We start from the raw sequence: 18,156 nt of genomic DNA on the forward strand, positions 1-18,156 counted from the left end.
TATTGGCACAGCCTAACCACTTTGCTCTGTATTTTTCTGGCTAGATGTCAGATGTTCCTTACAAACTTCTATGACACTTTGTTTAGCCAAAAGGAGACCAGCCAAGAGGTCCCAAAAAATTTACAGACCAAATTTTAAACTGGCAACTCGCAGCATGGGACCACAAGATATTTATACAATAAATTCATCTATCACTTCACAAATATCCACTTTGCCCCTTCAATCCCTGCAGCCATTCATTTTTTTTCAGCTTTGGTAGACTTCCCCACACAAGGTAATTCCCAAACTCTGGCAAGACATAAAACACTGCAGAGTGATGAACACAGTTTGAAATGTGTCCTGTTTTCTGTCCGTTCAATTGTTTGATGTGCACCCAAAATTCCCACTCAAAGCTTCAGGAGACTAGATGTGTGCAAAAAGATACAAATACGTGTGTTGCATCAGACTCTGTACAGCCAGCTATACAGTCAGCATCCCCGCACCTCAAAATAGCATGACATTCCTGGCAGGCAACCCCTTGAACTGCTCCAGCTCTTAAGTTTTCTGTAAGACACATTTATGTTATAGAAGTATAACCTAGGAGTTCCCGCTAATTTCATTGTGACAGCAACTGACCCACAAGAGTCAGCTCAGTTGAGTCAGGTCATGTAACATCTGGGATGCACAGTTAAAATCACCATAAATTACAAAAATAATCATCATAAAACAGAATAGAAGTTTGAACATTTTAGTTACTATTACTTCTGAAATTTACCCAGGAAACTGAGCAGAAAAGTGACCCACAATTCTTAGCATGTCGAGATAGAATGTGGACGTTTGTTCCTCAGAATTCTAGTCAAAAATAGAAATTGATCGGCTTCACTATAAACTCTGAATCAATAAATAGGTATAAAAGGTTTGTATAAAGAAAAGGGCATCTTTACATTGCATAGTAGTGTCTAAAAAAAATATTTCATCTGCAAGTTTAACCCTTTAGTGCTGGAGGAAATTCTGCAGCTGAGCTGAGTTTAGAAAATGTCCATGTTCATAGAATCAGGAGCAGAGTAGTTTAGATGCTAAAAAAACCATATAAAAAAGACCCTGCAGATACAGATTGGCTGTTAAAGGAAGACTTTAGGTGTCTTAAGCGTAGGAAGCTTCGTGTGAAATTGTGCATTAGGAATGTCAGCACATAGCTGTCCATCATTGCTCAAAGATCCATGAGACCATGCCTCTAGTCATCTAGTCCATAGCTAAAATTTGCGTCCCTGTTGCAGTTTGATATTATTGCTGTAGGTGTTTTGCAGGATTTTCCAAAAAGTCACAGGGTGCAGTTTCTTACAAAAAACATTTCAAACTGTCCAACAGAAGGCACGAGATATCTAATAAAGATGAATTATATTCTATTGCTACTACAGAACATGCAGATGGCAGCGGCATTATCCAAGTCAGCAAACAGGAGTTTCCCTTCTTGCTCTATATCTGAAAACATGGTCCTCTGTCCACAGAACATGGAAGCCAGCATAGGCTACAAAGACGAGCTCTCCAGAGGCTCTAAAGTCACATCTCTTGATGACATTTCTGTCAGTGGAATGACTGCCCAAACACTGTCCTTCGAACAGCTTTTCCTCTTACACATCCACACGATGAGAATAAGCAGATGCCGTGCTCCCTCGGTTACTGCGGGAAAGCTTAGGGCTTTGATTGTTACAGTTCTCTTCTTTCTTCCTGTCACATTGTTCTCTCCATGTTTCTAGCATTTGTAATTTACCCTGCTCTTCTTTCAAAAACACCTCAACCATGAGGACTTTCTCCCTGTGAATCTGCTCGCTGATGTCTTTGGGAATGTCTGGGATGATCCAGTCAACAAAGTCGCTCATGAACATGACTAAGTTCTGAAACAGAAAATTGGGAGTTAATGAGACATTGAAAGAAGTGTTTAGCACATACCATCGAGGACTTGGATAATAAATTAAACAGCTTTTCCAGTTCTCAAAAGTGTTCAGCTTAATGAAAGGCTGACATTTCTAAATATGGCTGTTTATGAATGCCCAGGCCTTTGTACTGCAATTTAATAGTTTTTTTAATGGCTTCAGCTTTTCTGGGGACTTCATGGTCTTTATCAAGGTCAGTCTAATCTATCTCTCCACATGGTATTATATTAAATATACATTTAGTAGATTGTGCAGAGTTTAAGTTAAGCCTAAGTATGCATTTTTATAAATTTTTGGGTTTCCTGCACATCTATAAAAAAAAAAAAAAAGTGCCAAAAAACTTTACTTATCCTGTCTATGCACCTCAGCAATGATAATCTTAACTTCATTGCTGAAAATATAGTCATTATAGCTTAGAGAACTTAGGCTAAACGTTATATATCAAGTTTAGTTTAACATAAACAAAATAGGAATTTGTAGTTTTTAGAAATTATAGATATTCAGGGGCATGGCCTAGCGGCGGACCGAGATGGCTGCTTGATCGTGCAGCTCCGCTCCAAAGTGGCTCACAGCAGCCCCGGAATCAGGTGTAACACATCCCCAACTAGTAGCACCGACACCCCAGATCACACAGAGACAAAGCAGGAGTGAAACAGAGCGGCAGACCAGAACACCGCTTCCCGCTAACCTCCCGGCCACATCCAGCCACAAAGCAGTTCGCAGCGGCTCCACTCACGGGTGAGACACACCCCAGTCAGCAACACAGAGACAATAGAACTGGAGGGTAACAAAACCATGTGGGAGAAATAATCTGCCCCGCGCTGCCTCACTGTTGTTCCGCAAGGCCTCCTCTACTCTAGCCTCCCAAGATGGTGCTGGAAGTTATGCAGAGCTGCAGCCACAAGGCTCTTCCCCCCCCCAACACACAGCAGGCCAGGGAATGGCACAGCCGGGTACTCCAAATATGGACTCCTCTGCCCCACAGTCCTCTGACAGTGGTAAGAGACCACCCCCTACACCAAACCAACCCCCTGACAAGACCCCGTTCTAACCCATGTCATCCAAATCTCCCCTTCAATCTCAGGCATTCAAATAGATAAGGTCTCACACAAAATAGGTTTACACACGGACGACGTAGTAGTATCTGTGATGGAACCCCTGAAATCACTACCTGCACTTCAAAATATTCTAGACAAGTTTTTTACAAAATCAATTATAGTAAATCTTCAATGCTTGGCATTTCTCTACCGCAATCAAAGAATTGATCTCGGCTAACAACCTTTTCTCGTGGGTTCCTAATTCTACTCTAAACTCTCTTGGTATCAAACTACTAACCTCTCCCTCCACTAGACTTCTTTATGTAAACCTACAAGCTTTATATGTCCAAAATTTCTCAAATCTCACAAGGCCTCCAGAAGAGCGCTGCATCCTGGGCAGGCCGAATGGCCCAAACAAAAAATTGTTACCACACGTACGATATCTTTTAAGATTGATTCCTGTGCCCACCCTCTCACCACACATTTCAAAACTTCAAGCCACATTTAACACCTGCATCTGGAAAAGTAATCATCCCCGAATTCATCATAAATTACTCTGCAAATTCGCAGGGCCTGGGCATCCCCAAAATTGGAGCTTATTACAAAGCAGTCATACTGGATCAAGCTAAAGTATGGTGGACTCCCTCTCACCAACCAACCTGGCTCCAAATTGAGCACACAGCCCTGACAACGTCCCTCAAAAGTCTATTCAGCGCCATTCTCCTATACACGCAACCACCTAAATACTATTTGGACACTGTTACAGCTACAACTTGAGTCTGGAAAGCAACCTACCAAACATTTAAGGGCATCCCGGCTGCACTACTTTTTTACCTTCCCCTTAGCTCTCTGGAACTTCTCATTCCAAATACATAATTTGCCTCCTGGACTAAAGTTGGCCTCGACAATCTAGGGGCTCTATATACGAACTCTGTACTCAAATCATTTCAACAAATATGTCGATCCTATCTGCTTAATCCCAAGCAATTCTACATGTACCTCCAACTAAGGTCTGCACTCCATCGACTGCAGTTCTCCTGCAACATGGTTATTTTGAACTTTCTTTGCTTCTACACCATGACACATACATCTTCCAAAGGAATATGGCATATCTACAAGCTTCTCCAAGTCCCCTTCTTCAAAGTAAATCCTCTATGTGTCACTGGGAACAATTGATAAATCAAAGCTACACTACGGAACAATGGCATCTTGCCCTAAATTTCACTCGTAAAGCCTTTACGCTGTATCTCCCATTGGGAAACCGCACAAAAAATCTTCCATAACTGGTACCGGACTCCGGCCAGACTGGCCCACATGTACTCGACGACCCCCTCCAGTTGTTGGAGACAGTGTGGTCATTATGGTTCAATCAATGTTCCACATCTGGTGGAGCTGCCTGGCATTGAGGAAATTCTGGTCGGAATTATCACCTCCCCCTTAGGCCTCTCCTTTCCTTTGACTACTCAGACGATGTTACTCAGCATGGATTCTCACCTCTGGCCTTCGAATCTCAACACCCATCTTTATTTCCGTTTACTTAGCCATCGCAACAAAATGGAAATGCACTCAACCCCCAACAATAGCTCAAGTACTCCAGGTGCTGAATGAGAACTGCCAGCTTGAATACGCCTTTGCTAAGGCTAATCTAAGAACCCATTCTTTCACAAAAAATTGGAAAGCCTCGCTTAAAAACCCGCATGGACCTGGTGAACTTAAATGACCAGCCTTCCTAAAGACTGTAGTTATTTGAAATACATATACTTCCATAAACAGATTATTGCCCACCTGTGGTCTCGTCCCTGCTGAGTTCCTACCTAAACTTCTATCACTTATTACTCTGACTCTGTATTTCAAATAACTACAGTCTGACTCTAAACTCTGCTATCCTATCATTGTCAACTTTGAAAACTCAAATCAGCATATTGATTCTAAAGTTACTTGTATGAAACACTATATGCTTTACATTTTCTCACATATTGTACTGCTATTAAAACTTAATAAAGTATTAAAGAAAAAAAAAAAAAAAAAGGAAAAAGAAATTATAGTCATAATCAACTAAAATAGAATCCATTGGTCAACATAAAAACTTCATGAAAAGCAGATACCTGGAAAACAATGACAAATGCCAGTCTTGCAGCCAGAACAGCCCAGAATTCCTTGGTAATATCATATTTGTCCTCAGACCATGGAGGCTCCCTGTAATCTTTGTATCTGGAGAGAAAAACATAATTTACCTATACATACTTTATTTACAAGACTAGCAGCCGATTTAAGAAGGGAGCACCAATGCAAAATTCAGTCTCTACCTGCATATTTCCACTGAGTATTCCAGTTCCTGCTCAATGTTGGGCGCAGTACCAGGTTTAAAGTCACTGACGTTAAAGTAGGCAAGAGTGTTGTTCAGAAAGCCATGCATGGTACCATCTGGACTGTACATATACAGGTACACGAGGCGTGGAATGAAGTCGGAAGTGAATGATATCACAAAGGCCTAAGCAGTAACAAATATGAGATGTGTTAAAATCACTGATGGTTAGATGTAGTCACAAGATAACAGGCAAACCTTTATTTTAATTTATTTAGAGATCCTGGCGAAAACCATTCCACATCACAAAAGAAAAAAAAATATTTGACCTGACGGATGGCTAGAAATGGCTTCTAGACTTCTCTCAGACAGTAAGGATCACAGCTAAGGCTTTAATCGGCTTTGGGACCTAGGTGCTGTTTCAGTTGCTTTAGTGCCATAGCACAGCATGCACAGCACTGGTTACCTAATGGCGTCAGCTGATTTTTATAAAAATTTGCAGTAGTGCAACAGGTCTTCACATTCTGGTGTTGGCTAGTGTGCACTGCAGCAAGGGCACATGTGAGAACTGAACTTGTGGGCAGGTCAAGGTGACAAGGTGGTCATCTCATCCCATGCTTCCCTTCTTTTTGGGAGCCAAGCAAGGGTCACCTGAGAGGCCTCCCCCAGGGTGGGTTTTCTGGGCTACGCTAGGCCCCTATACCAGGGTCACTCCCCTCACCACACATGGAGTACCTTTACTTTGTGCCATTTTCATCAATGCCCTTGGACAAGGCTCAGGCTGCCATTGGGGAATACTCGACCTTAAGCTGGGCCTCTACTTAGAGATGAACGTATACCGTGTACACTTGCACTGTAACTGTTCTCCAGTTAATGCTCAGGTCCCTGTGACAATGTACATCTTCCCAGTAACTTTCATTAAGGAAGGACATGCTGAGCTCTGTTCACATCCACCTTTCAAGCGTTTCCACTACCATTCCCAATAGTGAAGTGGGTCCTAACATGCACCTTGCATGGGCTCCACACGTGTACTTGACTTAACTCCTAAATCTCTGTACAGGATGGGGACCTGTGCAGCGTAAATCTGCTCCTGATGATCTTGGAGACAGACTGCTGGCAGAAGGAATGCCATCATCTCCCTCGCTGCTAGAGACCAATCCACCTAGAACAGGTACAAGCTACTGACAGGCAGCTTGATAAACTTCTGCTACCCCAGATAATGACTTGTATCTTTATACTGCTCCAAAACAATGTCTTCATACCCCAATGTGTTTAAGACCCCCTTAGTAGACTATGTGTGACCGTTACTTGCATTGCACCCCTTGTAGTAACTTCAGACCAGGCAAGAACAACACTGCAAAACCTTAACTTATAAAAGTGTAAAAGGTAATTACAGAGTCCAACATTTACAGACAGAATTCCTCCCTAAACCTAACTAGAGGCTGTGTGCTGCCCTGGCATACCTGCAAAGGTAGTGTTTATGCAAAACAATGTCACTGGAAGGCAGTGTCCATCAAAGGCATTCCACCAGTGTTGGGGTCTTTGGGGCGACCCCAGGTTTGGATGACTTCACATTTAAAAGGTGATAAGCAACATCCTTCTGCTCCTCGCAGATGTCAATCTCCCTTATGGATATTGGTCTTATTTCTCCACTAGGCCTTTGTCAGAAACATGCTGTAGGAGGTAACTCAGACCCAAGCCGACCCTAGCTGGCTCTCTCAGGGTGGTTCTCTGTACCGGACCACTAATATATACATACACATATTATATATATATATATATATATATATATATATATATATATATATTATATAATATATAATATATAAAGGGACTGGATCCAGAGAAGAACCTGACAAAAAGACCAAAGGACCAGGGAAAGGCATGAACTGGATATTAAAACCTGCTTACAAGCCTCTAACTATTTTGGGAACTCTGAACTGCCACTAGGTGCCTGATAAAAAGGTTTAGTTTGTCTCTCTGCCTGATTACTCCATTTGTATTTGCTTTCTGGGTTCTGATAATAAGCTATTGCTAGTACATTCCTAAACCAATGTTAAAACATACAGCATTACATATTTCTATTTCATATAGAAAGTGGCTCTCCTAACAAAATGGCTGATTCATCAAGTGGCAGGTGCTCTCTAAAAACTGTTACCATGTAGCCGTAAGATAGCATACAGGACCTGAAGCAGTATATTAGAAGGAAGAATGTAACAGCACAGATGGTGTGTTGGCCTTGAAAGTGTATCTTATATGGGAACACATGAAAGCGATATTGGGATATCTATGAACGTCTAGAGTAAGAGGAGACCTTTGCAGGATAGAAATTTGTGACCTCCCCATTTTTGTCTTCAGACACCACTAGGTGCCCCAAAAGTGAAAAGTGTTTTCAATATTTATACAATTATAAGCATTAATTGAAATCACTATTCGTTACACTCTTAATCTACTCTCCACATTAAATGTATAAACCATGTGACTGTTAAGTGTTTTTGCTCTTGATTATATTTGAAGTCGCACATGAAAGGCCAACATGTAAAAAGGTCTGAAAGGAAAGTGTTCCTCATAGCAGCCAATAATAATTTGCAGATTTTTTTCCTACTATACATTAGAAGAAGAAAATACTCTTGGTCACTATTAAAAGCTCATACACTTTAAAGAAGGTGCAGTTCTGACAAGGGCATTAAGCAACTGTGCCCATGTAACGTGGGAACACCACAAGTGGCAAAACGAGCACCTTATACTCATCCTAATACAAACTTCATGTGACTTTTTAATCTCCACCATTAGAGAACTGAGCTGATATTGGTTGATCTCAAGTTCGTTAAAGTAAAAAACGTTGCCTATGTACACCAACAATCACTCCATGCATAGAAAAGTTTAATGAAGAGAATGTGGGAGGTAATGTGAAACAGCAATGCAGCATAGGGATACAGAATTGTAAATTCTAGTTATTTTTGTGCCTATGAACAACTCTATGCTTGACTCCCAGATTATGCACTGACGTATTTGCAGGCAACCATGCCACATAAATGGTTTGGAGAATAATACATAAGAAAAGGTATGATCACAGGGACCTTTTTCTGCCAAATCCTAAAATAACTTACATTTATAGGCCCCTATACCAGGGTCACTCCCCTCACCACACATGGAGTACCTTTACTTTGTGCCATTTTCATCAATGCCCTTGGACAAGGCTCAGGCTGCCATTGGGGAATACTCGACCTTAAGCTGGGCCTCTACTTAGAGATGAACGTATACCGTGTACACTTGCACTGTAACTGTTCTCCAGTTAATGCTCAGGTCCCTGTGACAATGTACATCTTCCCAGTAACTTTCATTAAGGAAGGACATGCTGAGCTCTGTTCACATCCACCTTTCAAGCGTTTCCACTACCATTCCCAATAGTGAAGTGGGTCCTAACATGCACCTTGCATGGGCTCCACACGTGTACTTGACTTAACTCCTAAATCTCTGTACAGGATGGGGACCTGTGCAGCGTAAATCTGCTCCTGATGATCTTGGAGACAGACTGCTGGCAGAAGGAATGCCATCATCTCCCTCGCTGCTAGAGACCAATCCACCTAGAACAGGTACAAGCTACTGACAGGCAGCTTGATAAACTTCTGCTACCCCAGATAATGACTTGTATCTTTATACTGCTCCAAAACAATGTCTTCATACCCCAATGTGTTTAAGACCCCCTTAGTAGACTATGTGTGACCGTTACTTGCATTGCACCCCTTGTAGTAACTTCAGACCAGGCAAGAACAACACTGCAAAACCTTAACTTATAAAAGTGTAAAAGGTAATTACAGAGTCCAACATTTACAGACAGAATTCCTCCCTAAACCTAACTAGAGGCTGTGTGCTGCCCTGGCATACCTGCAAAGGTAGTGTTTATGCAAAACAATGTCACTGGAAGGCAGTGTCCATCAAAGGCATTCCACCAGTGTTGGGGTCTTTGGGGCGACCCCAGGTTTGGATGACTTCACATTTAAAAGGTGATAAGCAACATCCTTCTGCTCCTCGCAGATGTCAATCTCCCTTATGGATATTGGTCTTATTTCTCCACTAGGCCTTTGTCAGAAACATGCTGTAGGAGGTAACTCAGACCCAAGCCGACCCTAGCTGGCTCTCTCAGGGTGGTTCTCTGTACCGGACCACTAATATATACATACACATATTATATATATATATATATATATATATATATATTATATAATATATAATATATAAAGGGACTGGATCCAGAGAAGAACCTGACAAAAAGACCAAAGGACCAGGGAAAGGCATGAACTGGATATTAAAACCTGCTTACAAGCCTCTAACTATTTTGGGAACTCTGAACTGCCACTAGGTGCCTGATAAAAAGGTTTAGTTTGTCTCTCTGCCTGATTACTCCATTTGTATTTGCTTTCTGGGTTCTGATAATAAGCTATTGCTAGTACATTCCTAAACCAATATTAAAACATACAGCATTACATATTTCTATTTCATATAGAAAGTGGCTCTCCTAACAAAATGGCTGATTCATCAAGTGGCAGGTGCTCTCTAAAAACTGTTACCATGTAGCCGTAAGATAGCATACAGGACCTGAAGCAGTATATTAGAAGGAAGAATGTAACAGCACAGATGGTGTGTTGGCCTTGAAAGTGTATCTTATATGGGAACACATGAAAGCGATATTGGGATATCTATGAACGTCTAGAGTAAGAGGAGACCTTTGCAGGATAGAAATTTGTGACCTCCCCATTTTTGTCTTCAGACACCACTAGGTGCCCCAAAAGTGAAAAGTGTTTTCAATATTTATACAATTATAAGCATTAATTGAAATCACTATTCGTTACACTCTTAATCTACTCTCCACATTAAATGTATAAACCATGTGACTGTTAAGTGTTTTTGCTCTTGATTATATTTGAAGTCGCACATGAAAGGCCAACATGTAAAAAGGTCTGAAAGGAAAGTGTTCCTCATAGCAGCCAATAATAATTTGCAGATTTTTTTCCTACTATACATTAGAAGAAGAAAATACTCTTGGTCACTATTAAAAGCTCATACACTTTAAAGAAGGTGCAGTTCTGACAAGGGCATTAAGCAACTGTGCCCATGTAACGTGGGAACACCACAAGTGGCAAAACGAGCACCTTATACTCATCCTAATACAAACTTCATGTGACTTTTTAATCTCCACCATTAGAGAACTGAGCTGATATTGGTTGATCTCAAGTTCGTTAAAGTAAAAAACGTTGCCTATGTACACCAACAATCACTCCATGCATAGAAAAGTTTAATGAAGAGAATGTGGGAGGTAATGTGAAACAGCAATGCAGCATAGGGATACAGAATTGTAAATTCTAGTTATTTTTGTGCCTATGAACAACTCTATGCTTGACTCCCAGATTATGCACTGACGTATTTGCAGGCAACCATGCCACATAAATGGTTTGGAGAATAATACATAAGAAAAGGTATGATCACAGGGACCTTTTTCTGCCAAATCCTAAAATAACTTACATTTATTATCACCGCAACCTTTCCGATTCCTCGTATGATATTATACCAGATACCTGCAAAGAGACAAAATATTGTATAATCTAAGCCAGAAGCATAAACAGGATAGCATTATTTACTGTATGTATAGCTTTACAGAAGGAGTTCTTCACCATTTTACAAATATAGACTGCCAATGGATGTGCCAATTATGTCCCCATTCCCCCTTCACCAGACTGTCAAATACATTATTACCAGTCCTGCTAGGTACCAGTATAACTTTCAATGATGTCAGTATACATATGGATACCTAGAAATGGAATAGCAGAGAAAAAAATCTCTTATATTTAAATGTATTACAAATTAATTAAAAACGAGCTCCAGTTGGTTTTTTGAAAATTAAAAGTCAGCAGCTACAAAAACTGTAGCTGCTGACTTTTAATAAACAGAAACTTACCTGTACCAGGATCCAGTGCTGTGCTGACCTGAGGGGGCACAGGGGACGCCTTTTGTCCTCAAGAGTCTGCATTTTAACTGTGGCTAACCAGCTGTGACAGCTTGCGGCTTCACAGCCAGGTTCCCACTGCGCATGCACAAGCGGCGCATTGTGAATGGTCCTCCAACATGTCCCAGAAGACTGCGGGGAGGGAGAGAAGAACGTCCGCTCAGATCACCTGTCAAAACGAGGCATCTGCTCTCCCCACCCCCCAGAAAAAAATGCTAAATGTCAAAGAGGCGCGGGGAAGGAGGCTTTAAAGCGGGACTGCTTTACATGGCATTTTTGGTTTGTGGTGCTCAGATGCAATGCAGTTTCATAGAAGGTAAGGATGAATAAAGACAGTAGTCCATCTAGCTCAACCTGTGTAGGTGTATGTGTGTCAATGTAAATAATAATTTCCCATATCCCTGTATGATGTGTTCACTAAGATGCACGTCCAAGAGTATCAAAATATCAACACTCCCACTGACACCACCAATTGTGAAAGAGTTCTACATCCTTATCGTCCCAACAGTGAAAAAATCCTGCGCAGCTTAAGGTTAAACTGCTTCTCCTCCAATCTCAATGTGTGGCCCCCTGTCCTCATACACTCCCTGAAACTGAAAAGTTTTCTTCCTACGCTAGGATCACCATTAAGGCATTTGTATACTGCTATAATATCTCCTCTTAAGTTCTGCTTTAAATCTGTAAATTGACATAAGCTAGATAGCATGAAATATGTCAATTGGAGTTACAGAAAGCCAGGGTTTTGTCACATAATGCACCTCATTTACTTTACTGGGAATATAATTAGGAAGATGTTAGTGCATTAATCTGATCAAAACAGTTGGGGTGGGGCTAAATTGGGAGAAGTCAGCCAAGTTGACCATTCATTTTAAAAATGTTAGGGAACATCCCCTATGCTAGTGGTGGTCAACTTCCCTCGCATGGGTGGCCTTAAAAAGCAGCCCTTGACATCGCTAATGAGTCACACATAAAATCGTGTGTTTGAGACAACAGGAAATAGTCAAGGACTACGGGCAAGATACAAGAAATGATCACAGAAGACTGTGTACATAATACAGAAGATGGTCAAACTACGGACAGGCTACAAGAAATAGTCAGAGACTGCAGACATGATATGGAAAATTAAAAACCCAAATCTACCAATAATTGTAAAATAATGGTAAACAGTGGCGCACATGAAGTGAGTCCACAAATGATATGAAACAAAAATCAAACAGTATAAACAGTAACTCCCCCTAGCTCACCCTAGCTCCACCACACTGTGGGAAGATAAAGAGCTAAGTGTCGGTGCTCAGGCTGAACGTCCAAACCAAATGTTATGTGAATAAAGCCGGAACACGAAAAGTCTTCCAAGTAAAATACTTTATTCCAACATGGATAGTGGTGACAACATGACAAATGCTGGCGCGTTTCGGCTTTAGCCTTCCTCAAGAATCAAACAGTGACACCTAGTGAAAGTTCAGTGTCTAAGTATAAATAACGTCCAAAAATAGATATATCCAGTTGGGATGTAGTCCATGCTGAATCACTGCTGTTATAATACTCTCCACACCACAGTGTTTAGTTACTGTGGCGCAGTGGTAGGATCTACATCTTAGAAGGTTTTGGTCACTTTAGATCCTGTGTTGTACGATACAGAAATTGCTCAGAGACTGAAGACATGATACAAGAGATGGTCAGGGAATGTAGACATGCTGTATGAGTTGTTGTAGACTAGGGACAGTATTAGACTGGAGACATATTACAGGAGACTGCTAGAAATCAGGGAAATAGAAAAAAACACATATTAGTGTCTGCAGTGGACTAGAGGGCTGCATTTGGCCCCAGGGTTGCAGGTTGGGCACCAAGACCATATGCTGCTGGGCAGGTTTTTCATTTCCATTTAGTTATTTACTGTATCCTATTGCATGTATGAGTGTGTAGAAGAGATCAATTTTTTGCTACCAGTTTCCATGCAATAAATAAACTTGTAAGTATTGATAGAATGATTCAGGGACGAAGTCCTCAGGAAGAATGGCCTGTAGTCCTATCTTCGGGTCTAGAGGCACTTGGGGGGGGGGGGGGGGCGAGTATAGGGCATTCAATGTTTGAGATATAGATGACCCCATCTAAGGGACCTTTGCACTGAGGAAGCTCTGCTTTCAAATTACATTTAACTGATCCTTGGAGGAACAGTCAAATATTTAGTTACTTTAAGGTGGTCTTCACTATAGATATTCTTCTGAGAAATTATAAATTGAAAATCTGATTGAGCTTTATATCCATATTTCATGTAGAAACATGTCATGCTTAAAAAAAAGCCTTTCAGAGTGTCTGATTAGTATTTCATTACAAGGCTCTCTGCAACAGGGGTTAATCGAAGATCAGTTGTACCCAAGAAACCATGTTTAACTTGCAGAATGAGATCCTTCGAGATAAGGTTACGTTTTATTAATAGCTAAGGTTGCAAGTTATGCAACGTGCCTCATGAAGTTTACTCCATGTCACAGGCACAGCCAACGCTACAAGTGACAGAGAACATTATCCTATAAACCTCCCTTTACAATCTCCAGCTGGTCTCCTCCACACGCTGAATATACTGCACACTGGCCTTACTTACTAAACAGCATCAAGGTAAAACCATCAGTGATACAGCTTTAACACTATTAAACAGATTTTACACATTTATCCTTTCCTGCAGTGCTGGATAAAAAGTATAACAACTAAAGGCCAAACTTTTATTTCATTTTAGATAGCGTGTAGAAAGAGTAGAATATCTGTCAGTGCCCCCTTTAGGTAGATTCCCCCTCTCTATTTATCCCGATTACCATCGTCATTGAAAGTAAAAGAAAATCCCAAATTTTGGGTTGTCCCTATAAAAGTAAGAGAGGGGAAATCTTCCAATGGGGACATTAATTATGGTGACCCTGAATTCCCTTAATTTACAGAGATTGCCTCTCACTTCCTGTTTGGCTATGGGACAGGAAGTGAAGGGAAATCAATAAGACAAAGACGGCAAAAAAAAAAACAAAATCTGACAGGGGTTATAACCCCCCCCCCCCCCCTGCTTTCTCCAAAATGGTAGTTCTACTTTAAGTAGTTGTGTGAAGGCCAGACTAGATTTTTATTATAAAAAAAAAGATAGGAAGTATCACACAACTATCTTCTCAATATCAACTGCGGTATAGGATTGTGTATATGGGATTGTATGGTTAGGTTTTCTTTACTTTTTTTTTTTTTATTGGTTGAGCCAGATGGACTTGTGTCTTTTTCCAACCCGACTAACTATGTAATATTGCGCGTGATTTACATTGTAAAAAACACATTTCAATTCAAAAACACATTTATCAGAACCACAGACCCTCTACATCAGTGATGGCGAATAGGGTTGAGCGGACACCTAGATGTCCGTGTTCGACGGGTTCGGCCGAACTTTAAAAAAAAGTCCGGGTCCGTGTCCCGGACTTTTACCGAACTTTTCCCGGACACCGAACCCCATTGAAGTCAATGGGGACCCGAACTTTAAGGCACTAAAATGGCTCTAAAACACCAAAGGAAAGGGCTAGAGTGCTGCAAATGGCAGCAAAACGTAATTAAGAGCATGGCAAGTGCTCTGCAAACAAATGTGGATAGGGAAATAACTTAAAACAACAAAAAAAAAACAGAAAAATAAAACAATGTTCTTCTTCATCTCTGAAGGACGAGGCCCATATGGAGTAGGAGGGAGGTTGAGGTGGTGGTGGATGTGGCGGTGACATAGGCGTGCGCACAGGGTGTGCTGGGTGTGCCTGGGCACACCCTAATCACCTAGGGCACATAGCATTGCCAGTGAGGAGATGGGAAAGATCTCCCTGGGACCTGCTCTGCTCTATTTCTCCTTGCCTACAGGTACATGGCCCCGATACATTACTCTCCCTGCTGGCAAACACATGCATGTGTATTTCAACTTTGGGGTGCACACCTTAATGCAATAGGCTGCGCACACCTATGGGCGGTGTAGGTGGAAGCGGCGGTGGAGGAGGACCAGGGCCGGATTAACAGCATCATGGGCTTGGTGCTGAGGATTTTGAAGGGCCTTAAGGGCCGTGCCTTGCCATGCACCCAGAGGAGGAAGGGTGCAGCCATGCATGCCTAATTCAACATGGGATGCTGTCTCTGAAGCCCATAAACACATCCATGCATCGCCAACTGTCCCTCCTTGTCCGGCCTTCACGCTGTGTGGGGAGGTTCTGAGGGTGCTGCCTGGGGAAGCGAGCATAGAAGCCAGACTTCTGTGTTTACAAGTGACAGAAGAGCGGTAACAGTGAATATGGCCAACCCGGGGCCTATATAAAAGGTAGGGGCCTGGAGCTGCAGCTCCAATAGCCCCTACATTAATCTGGCCCTGAGGAGGAGGACGAGGTAGCCAACACTGCTTCTTTTCAAAAATTTTAAATGAGGGTACACCCCAAAAGAGTGAGAAAGAGCAAAAATGGAACAATGGGTGGGTAAGGTCGGTATCCATTGCTATTCTGCATAAGGTACGGAAAAGTCCCGTGGGATCCATGCCTGGTTCATTTTAATGAACGTGAGCTTGTCCACATTGTCTCTGGACAGGCGGCTGCGCTTGTCTGTTATAACGCCCCCAGCCGTGCTAAATACCCGTTCAGATAATACACTGGCTGCAGGGCACGCCAGCACCTCCAAGGCGTAAAGGGCAAGCTCAGGCCATGTGCCCAATTTGGAGACCCAGAAGTTGAAGGGGGCAGACCCGTCATTCACTACATGTAGGCGTGTGCACACATACTGCTCCACCATGTTGGTAAAATGCTGCCTCCTGCTAAGACGTTCCATCTGAGCTGCTGGTGCTGCTGTTTGTTGTGGCGTGCTGACAAAGCTTTTCCACATTTCGGCCATGCTAACCCTGCCTTCTGAGGTGCTGGCGGTGCCCTGGTTGCGTTGGCGACCTCCTCCTCCTCCTCCTCTGCCTTGTGCTTCCACTGTGGCCCCGCTGTCAGATGGGAATGCCAGCAGCATGGCGTCTACCAGCGTGCGCTTGTACTCGCGCATCTTGCGATCGCGCTCCAGTGAGTGAATTAAGGACGGTACGTTGTCCTTGTAACGGGGATCCAGCAGCGTGGCCACCCAGTAATCAGCACAAGTTAGAATGTGGGCAACTCGGCGGTCGTTGTGGAGACACTGCAGCATGTAATCGCTCATGTGTGCCAGGCTGCCCAGAGGCGACGAAAGGCTGTCCTCTGTGGGAGGTGTATGGTCCGTGTCCTCTGTATCCCCCCAGCCACGCACCAGTGATGGCCATGAGCTGGCCTGGGTGCCACCCTGCTGTGAACATGGTTCCATCTCCTCCTCCAGCTCCTCCTCCTCCTCATCCTCCTCATCCTCCAGAACTGTGCCCCTGCTGGACAATTGCGTCCCTGGCGTTTGCGTGTGCAGGAACCCACCCTCGGAGCCCCTTGCGAATGACTGCCCTGAAAGCCTTGGAAATGTTACCTCTTCATCCTCCTCCTCCTCCTCATCCTGTGCCACATCCTCTTCCATCATCGCCCGAATTGTTTTTTCAAGGAGGCATAGAAGTGGGATAGTTAAGCTGAGAACGGCGTCATTGCCACTGGCCATGTTGGTGGAGTACTCAAAACAGCGCAACAAGGCACACAGGTCTCGCATGGAGGCCCAGTTAAATTAAATAGCGGAATAGAAAATATGATCCAAAAAAAGTGTATGTATATCACACGTACACAACCACACTAGGCCCCAATTACTATTGTTTGTACCCCTAAAAGGCTAGATGAGGAGTAGGGGGGGTATGGAACAGGCAGCACCCTCAAATCTTCAGAAGTATGAGATGAACCCCAAAAACTTGGAAAGGTGGATCTCTCTCACACGTACCAACACAGACTATCCCCCAATTTAACTGATCCCCAAAGGTTTTTGATTAAATAGCGGAATAGAAAATATGATCCAAAAAAAGTGTATGTATATCACACGTACACAACCACACTAGGCCCCAATTACTATTGTTTGTACCCCTAAAAGGCTAGATGAGGAGTAGGGGGGGTATGGAACAGGCAGCACCCTCAAACCTTCAGAAGTATGAGATGAACCCCAACAACTTGGAAAGGTGGATCTCTCTCACACGTACCAACACAGACTATCCCCCAATTTAACTGATCCCCAAAGGTTTTTGATTAAATAGCGGAATAGAAAATATGATCCAAAAAAAGTGTATGTATATCACACGTACACAACCACACTAGGCCCCAATTACTATTGTTTGTACCCCTAAAAGGCTAGATGAGGAGTAGGGGGGGTATGGAACAGGCAGCACCCTCAAACCTTCAGAAGTATGAGATGAACCCCAACAACTTGGAAAGGTGGATCTCTCTCACACGTACCAACACAGACTATCCCCCAATTTAACTGATCCCCAAAGGTTTTTGATTAAATAGCGGAATAGAAAATATGATCCAAAAAAAGTGTATGTATATCACACGTACACAACCACACTAGGCCCCAATTACTATTGTTTGTACCCCTAAAAGGCTAGATGAGGAGTAGGGGGGGTATGGAACAGGCAGCACCCTCAAATCTTCAGAAGTATGAGATGAACCCCAAAAACTTGGAAAGGTGGATCTCTCTCACACGTACTAACACAGACTATCCCCCAATTTAACTGATCCCCAAAGGTTTTTGATTAAATAGCGGAATAGAAAATATGATCCAAAAAAAGTGTATGTATATCACACGTACACAACCACACTAGGCCCCAATTACTATTGTTTGTACCCCTAAAAGGCTAGGAGTAGGGGGAGTATGGAACAGGCAGCACCCTCAAACCTTCAGAAGTATGAGATGAACCCCAACAACTTGGAAAGGTGGATCTCTCTCACACGTACCAACACAGACTATCCCCCAATTTAA

At 42.6% G+C, this 18,156-nt stretch overlaps 1 protein-coding gene across 4 annotated transcripts in view; it reads right to left on the bottom strand.

Annotated features, from left to right (window-relative positions):
- Positions 1-569: 569 nt before the first annotated feature.
- Positions 570-18,156, bottom strand: part of ANO1 (anoctamin 1) — a 375,121-nt gene continuing 357,534 nt past the window's right edge. For all 4 annotated transcript variants that reach the window (XM_082270065.1, XM_082270063.1, XM_082270064.1 and 1 more), the window contains 4 exons: positions 10,779-10,831; positions 5,257-5,441; positions 5,056-5,161; positions 570-1,874 (listed from right to left, as the gene is read on the bottom strand). In XM_082270065.1, the coding sequence (XP_082126191.1) occupies positions 1,611-1,874; positions 5,056-5,161; positions 5,257-5,441; positions 10,779-10,831 (608 nt within the window). In that variant the 3' untranslated portion in view covers positions 570-1,610. The remainder of the gene's footprint in view (positions 1,875-5,055; positions 5,162-5,256; positions 5,442-10,778; positions 10,832-18,156) is intronic.

This window comes from Pelophylax lessonae (genome assembly GCF_965119305.1).
Source record: "Pelophylax lessonae genome assembly, chromosome: 10".
Classification (NCBI taxonomy): Eukaryota; Metazoa; Chordata; class Amphibia; order Anura; family Ranidae; genus Pelophylax; species Pelophylax lessonae.